General features: G+C 40.9%; 1 protein-coding gene across 1 annotated transcript in view; it reads right to left on the minus strand.

Annotated features, from left to right (window-relative positions):
• SLC38A9 (solute carrier family 38, member 9) overlaps window positions 1–1192 on the minus strand; it is a 37632-nt gene extending 36440 nt beyond the window's left edge. The window contains 1 exon segment of the mRNA XM_010020086.1: window positions 1061–1192. Coding sequence (XP_010018388.1) covers window positions 1061–1164 — 104 coding nt within the window. The 5' untranslated portion in view covers window positions 1165–1192.
• Between the last annotated feature and the right edge of the window lie 6432 nt (window positions 1193–7624).

The raw sequence follows: 7624 nt of genomic DNA on the forward strand, positions 1-7624 counted from the left end.
AAACGGAGTCCAAGGGATAGCTGGGGTAAAAAAAAAAGCAGATCTGGTGCCTCCAGATAGGATCAGAAGGGCAGTTCCAACCCCGATCTCGATTTTGGTTCCAGGACCAGCTCACAGAAATCTTAACTACAACAGCAGAGGGCACTGCACTATAAGAGCATGTAAGGACAGGACAAGGGAGAATGGCTTTAAACTGAAAGAGGGAGAGTTAGAGTAGGTATTAGGAAAAAAAATCTTTACTGTGAGGGTGGTGAGGCGCTGGCACAGGTTGCCCAGAGAAGTTGTGGCTGCCCCATCCCTGGCAGTGTTCAAGGCCAGGTTGGACGGGGCTTGGAGCAACCTGGTCTAGTGGAAAGTGTCCCTGCCCATGGCAGAGGGTTGGAACTGATAATCTTTAAGGTCCTTTCCAACACAAATCATTCTATGATTCTACGTCTCCCACTGTGACCTCCTTTAGGGAACAGAGCTGTTAAGCTCTAAGAAAACATGCAAAATAACCACTCAGATATGTATTATTTTTGCAGGCATGGCAAAAACTCTCGGCTCATGAATTTTTCGTATTTGCTCAGTCTCAAAAAACAATACATTTTTTTTCCTCAAAGGCAATAAAGGTTGCTCGGTGCTAGCACATAATGTATTTTTCCAGCATGACCTGTAGAACACATACGGACCCATTTACAAGTACTGACAGTCGCTGATCTATACCACCTGGCAAGCTTTCTTGTATAGTCTCAACATTTCAGCTCATCACGCTAAATAAAAAACATAATGCTTCAGTATACACAGGATACTCGGTGTTAGAAGAGCACTTTAAAATCCACATGCCAAGTTCTTACAAGAACACTCTCTGAAGTGATGTCAAAAGTCTTATAAACAAAACACAGTATGTCTGTTCACGTGGTGCTTGGAAATACTATACAGAGAGAAAGTAGGAACTGTTTTACTCAGATCCTGGTTTTCAAGTCTTAGCTTTTCCTCTCTGCAGAATTCTGTTGCTAACAGCAAAGATTAAACAACTCAAGGCTATATAATCATTCTGTAACTTCAGTCTTCCTCATACCTTTTGCACTTAAAGTCTTCTGGATTAAACTGTATATTCATGATGCCATAACTGCTTTCATCGCCTCCCTCAGGAACCAGGAGAGGTTTGGTATCCTCTTCCATATTTGTGAAAGTGCTTCCTTCTTCTAGATTCTGTCCGCTACTCTGACCTAAAGAAAAGGAAATAAGACAACTACAGTTAAGTAAAATTGTCCCTGCTAGGCATTTAACACTGGCAAAGTCCTGCAGCTTCAGAAGCTCCTGGGGTGAAAAGCACCTTCAACTTGCCACTAGAGAATTCTCATTCCATTATGCAAACATCACAGGGCAATCACACTGGGAACAGTATTTCTTACAACACGCTATCCCTTTAAGTAAAGTAGTCAATGTACAATCACGCTCCAAATCTCTTCTAGCACTACAACAGACAATATAAAAGGAATATGATAGAAGCTGTTGCTTATATTGGGACTGAAACAGGTCTGTAAAAAGTGAGGCTCAAAATCCTTTGAGCTAACACGGCTAAGAATAAAGTCTACCATATGCAAATTAACATTAAGTCTATTCATACACACGTCTTACCCTCCTGTTTCCAAAGCATGGGACTCCTTTTCTTACTGCTCCTCTGTAAGACCAGTGTGATTTTTACAGGAGCTGTATTTCCAACTTGAAACAATACAGCTGAGAACAATCTATCAGTTATTAGAGACTATTGTTTCACTAAATTACTTCAAACTTTGCAGCAGACATATATACAGTTTTCCATTGTATTTCCCAGAATAAAGATCAGATTATTGCAGCCTACTGTGTACAGGCTGTTTGAATTAAAGGCAATGAATGGTTTAATAATGCATTACTAATAATGTATTATATGCATTCAGAGTACTCCTGGCCAAACAATGGGGAGCAGATCGCTTTTAAGCTAATGGAATTCTACTTAGACTGAATTACAGTCCTCACATGGGACTAGCTATGGTCTTGTGTGCAGCTGAGCAAACTTAATGGCTTTAACAGCTGTCATCCCCCCTACCTCTTAAAGAGTTTCTCAACCAGGACTCCTTCAAACAAAAATGGTAGAAGTATCTGCTCTTTCAGTGGGACTGTTTCCTGATGATTTGGAATGTTAAAGAGGCTAATGGAAATATAAATGAGAGCCAGAGCTGGCACAGTGTAAGGAAGGATAGCACTGGACATTTGAAATCTAGGGTGGTGATGTAAGAAGATAGAAAGAATGAGATGTGTGTGATTCTTCCGGATCCTCATGGAAATACACTGTACAAACCCAGTCCCAGAAATTACATCAACCTAAGTTAAGCACAGACATGATTCGATCCATTCCTAGCTGCATGTTGCCAATCCTCTTATATTAGCTCATCCTGCTAATGCCTCTGGGAAAAAAACCCCAAACCAAACAAAAACCAGGAACACCCAAAACCCAAACCAAAACCAACAAAACAATCCAAACAAACCAGCAAACCCCAAAGAATCTGAAGGAGATGATGAACAAGGAAGCAAAGCTATTAATTTTCAACCATGTCCACTCTGTGGGGTTCAAACAATAGTTAAGGGAGGTATGGGAAAATACTGAAGAAGCGTGCAGCAAGGACTGCAGAAGCACTAAGATCATCTCACCCCGCTAAGGAAGTCCATTTTAGAGGACTGGCACTAGCTTTTGCTTCCCTCTTCCTCCCCATCCCACGGTGTGCTGAGCGCTGGTAAGGGCTCTCTGCTCTCATCACTCTGTCCTGCATTTTTGCAACTCTCTGAATGTTTAAATCACGCTTTGGATTTAGCTATAAAGATGCAGATGAAAATTTAAATTCATAATGGCTAAACTGAAATAGGAAATTAATTCAAAACCCAAACACTCGGAAGTGGTTTTAGTCAGAATTTTCCAAAAGACTGCAGTACTGAGATCCTGTCCTTTCACAGCGCCTGGTTTATAGTGCAAACTAAGCAGACATCAAATGCTAATTTAAGATCCTGCTTTAAATACACCCCTTCCCTAAAACCTGTTGTAAATAGTGTATTTGTGCTTTACAAATCAATCCGGCAAATGCAGGCAACATCGATCACCAGTTTGATTTTCTCTGTGCTATGGCTACAAAGACCACAGACATTTTATAATATTCCATAAAGAAAAAAAAAAATCATTCTTAAACATGGCATACACTAAGTTTGGCTTGACAGCATGATTTGGAGCTTATAGAGTTGTTGCCTACAGACTCTTTACGGTCTACTTAAAAGCGCCATTAGCAACAACAATTTCTTTTTTAAGTGCTTGTTGTTGAGAACAGACAGGTGAAGCTTATGGCCAGCAAATTGATTACTTTACAAATAGATGCAGCTATCACACATGTTGCAGCTGGAGCCAGTACAGCTTGAAAGACAACTGTAAGCAAAAGAGCAAAATGAAGAATGAACCTGATTAACCTTTCTTTTATCTAATTTCCACCCCTTCTGGCTGGACTGCACTCTCAATAAATTAATTTTTAATACATGGGATGGAGCCAGTTGTGCTATCTGAACTCACTGCCTAACATAACGATAACCTCTTCTCAACTGCTTGCTTTCTTTGTGTCCTAATTACCTAAAGTTTTTATACTGGGTATCTGATCTATTTTCACCTCATTCTAGAGGTTTCTTTTTAAAAAAAATGTGATATTACATGCAGTATTCTCTGTATGGTCTTAAAATCCTATCGTCAGGACTGAGATGTCAAACATGAAGAATTCATGTCAAAAATCAAAGTTGCTTGACACACCTCATTCTGTTGTATACTGCGTGATACACCATGCTTAGAGTTAGCATGAGGCTATCGTAGCATTCAAAGAATTGCTGTGGATCTCTGGGAATTAACATATGGCTGCTTGGAAATGGAAGAAGCTGTTTTAAGGATACCTGACTCATTTGCTGTCAAACTGGATTTTCCTGCAAGTCGGAAAGAGGTTCCTGATAGCTGTAGTGTACCTGGAGTCAGTGACATGAATTCATAGCACTTTGTCTTTGGCAGTGCCGAGTTAAAAGTACTGCTGTTCCCCGCTGTTTAATCTCTCAGTCTTTCCTCCCACAGATATGTTGTGAAATTGCCTTTTACAGAAAACTTAGCTGTGATTCGTACTAAGCACTGCAAAAACGTCCAAGAGGACTAGACAGGGTTTGTTGAGCAGCAGGTAAGGCAGATCAGTCTCACACAAAAGTGAAGTGAACACTATCACTTTGCTGCTCTGACAAAACATTTCCCATTCTAAGAAATGTCCAGCTTGAGAAAAACAATGTTCTGATAACTATTTCTAACAGATATCATAATTTGTATGTACCAAGATGACTAAGATTACCTATGAAATTTTAATTTTAATTACTTGGCTAAGTTTAATGCACCAGTCTCTGAATACTCCAAATTTGTTACCTCCGTCCTTTTAAATACAAGTTTGTGTATTTAATTTTCCTTGTACAGATACTGGGTTTGCTTTGTAACGTATTTAGTAACGAATGAGAAAAACGCATTTTCTCCCCAACAGTTGCACCCTATATTCTTCTCTAAAAATCCTTCTTCTCTCTCCTAGGTCCTCTGCTATTTGCTTGTCACTATTCTACTCTCTGCACGTTCTCTTTTTTCACCTGCAGGGACCTGCTTTCTGTCCTCCTCCGGCACAAGCATCCTGTCTCTCAACTTCCTCTAGTGACAGCAGAGATGAAGATCAGAGAGAGTGCTAACTGCATTCTCCTACAACTAAAATCTTATTGATGAAGCAGGAACAAAGGAAGAAATTTTACGTTACAGCATGCTGTAGGGGAGACTAAGGGGAAAATGCTGTGACAGTGTTTTCTCTGCACCCATATTTCTTTTCCTTTCCAACTCAGCTTTGGTGAGGAAAGTGTTTGGTTTTGCTTGTGAAACACCTAACCTATCATGTAACTGATGCAACTTAGTCCTCCAAGCATTTGACTCCATGCAGGCAATACTCCGGCTTTGCTACCCCCATAAAAGTCAGTGTTAAGTGCTGTTGAAAACATATTCCTGAACTTTTATGGCTCTGTCCAGCACAGTTATTAAGAAAAAAACATCCATCTTCCACAACAGCTGCTATAAAGGAAATACATTCTTGACATACCTTTGTAGTACCAAACCCCCCACAAAACTGGAGTAACATTGACACTAGCATCTTTCAGGAACTGCTGTACACTGCTTTAAAGCACACTTAGCTGTACTCCTTTCACTTAAGAAGGAGTGGCTACATCTGTAAGGAAAACTTTAAATACTCTTCCACATACAAAAAATCTGTCAAAGCTGCTGGCATGCTAATGTAAGTTTGGGATTCTCTTCTGGGTAAGGCCTTAAAACAGGAGGTACTTTTTCCAATCATATGCTATCAATACAGTCCTAACCCTCATTAATATCTGATCAGCTACATATTCAAACACCATTAATGTCAAGGTATCTTTCAATGGTCCAAAGTCTGTACAGACTTTAAATCTCACTGTCCCTTTTCTTAGCAGGATATAATTACACAGATTGCTGTGGTGAAGCTCAATATGCCCTCTCATCCCATGTTTAATTCTCCTACATACATCTGAAGCACTGTACCAGAAAGGCAGCAAAAGAGAACAAATAGATGAGAACTCAATAATGCAGGCTTTCTGCTGCTGGTTATAAACTATGAAGCAATACCTAGAGATACACAAGCTACCCTTTCCAGTCCCACCCGGGGCTACGCTCCACATGGTTTTCAGATGGTAATCTAAACAGGGCTAGAACTTCATTAATCCTCACCGGCTTGCCCCTATGAGCTTCTGCTTTCACTGCCCTCAGGTTCTCTCCCTATCTCCTGTTACAAAGTCTGAAAAGCTTCAAAGAGATTCAAAGATTGGTGGGTGAAGACCCAGCAGATTCAGAAAACTCATTCTAGCCTGGTGGTTGTGCTGCGATCTGGTCTTCTTTGTACTGGATGATGAAACCATATTACAGTTTGCTTGCACTGTGAATCAAACAGTGGTGGCTTACGGCTCAGCTACAGATGCGTGTGCCAATGCTTTAAGATGAGACACCCACCTTGACAGATCAGAGCTACAGTGCAGGCCATGCAAGAGGGTTACTGAACAGGTTTACCCCACACCAGGAACAAAACTGTGCTCAGTATGTCAGTCATGCTAGTCATCCCACAAACACAGACTGTGCTTTACTGGTTCCTAGCTCTGCTGTTTATCAGAGAACATTCCATGAGGGCAGGGGGAGGAAGGCAGAGGAGCACTACCAACACAGCCAGTGTCTGCCTGTGGACTGGACATGGTGCTGGAGGACCTCTGAGAGCTATTTATGCTCCATGTCACTAGAGCTGAAGCTGCTGCACAGATAGAGGTTCTATAATGATTTCCCTGTGTAGAAGCAGACCCTGTGGACCAGCCATTATAGACAAAGCCAGAGCTCTTAATTTGGAAGTCATGCACCTTAGAATAAATGAATACTGAATTTAGTCACCTATAACTTGTTACTTTTCAACCTGTTGCAGTCTTACATTATTTTGATAGTGATTTTGCCACCAAATGCTGTTCTTATGCTTATTTGCAGCAGTCGTTTTCTTTGTTTTGATATTTCCAATGTTTCTTAAACGGATTGCTCCCAATCAATTAGATTACAAAAATAAAAATGAGACTATTTAAACTGTGGAAACATTTTGTTTCATTTCTTATTTAAAGTCACTACTCCTAACCCCCCACCACATAGTTGTGGTTTAAATACAAGAATCCATTTAGCTTAAAAAAGGAAAATTATTTTTGAAAGTGCTACTTGGTGTGACCTGGTCTTCTCTTAAATTTTGAGGTGAATGGATCAATAGAGCTCAGGGCATAAATCTCAAATTGGGGGATGTGCATGTATAAATTGTGAGAAATAAACAGGGCCTACACTGAATGACAAGAACTTTAAAGCAGGACAGCAGAGTTCCTTGGTTCCTCTTTTGGGGCAATGCATCCTCCATCAGAAGGGACTGAAGAATGCTTGTCCTAAGAGCAGTAACTTAGGACAGCATGCCACTAGTTAGCTTGTCCATACACCCCTACAACTGTGTGGCTGAAGATTATTAAAACTGTATAAGCAATGTAAATTAGTAACTTTTTTGCGGAAAAAGCCTCTTGAATATACAAGCTGAACCACTGTTGAGCTTCTGCACACCTCAGACTGCACCACTGGGTACGTGGTTGCTGCCAGAATCTGAGTAAAATTAAGAAATGGAACACTGATTTGTCTTCAACAGATAAATATCACTTGTATATGGATTTTTTTTGGTGGAGACTGTAAAGAAATTCTTGCAGGAACATGAAGCTATCACCTGAGGGGTTAATTTGCATTTTTAACACCATTTTGGTTTTAGGTTGTTGGATCCACAGGCCTGTTAAATCCGATGTAAGCTACTCTCAAATTTAAGGGTCGCCCGAGGAGCTGTCACGCCGTTTCTGCACATCAGACAGCGCTCTGGCGTTCTGTTCCGTTCCCCTCGTTACAAGCGCGCTAGGCAGTGTCACTGGGCTCTGCGGCCCGCGCCGCGCCCCCCGTCCCCCTCCTCCCTGCAGACCCCACGCCTCG

Source organism: Nestor notabilis, unplaced genomic scaffold (genome assembly GCF_000696875.1).
Source record: "Nestor notabilis isolate BGI_N333 unplaced genomic scaffold, ASM69687v1 scaffold17498, whole genome shotgun sequence".
NCBI lineage: Eukaryota > Metazoa > Chordata > Aves > Psittaciformes > Psittacidae > Nestor > Nestor notabilis.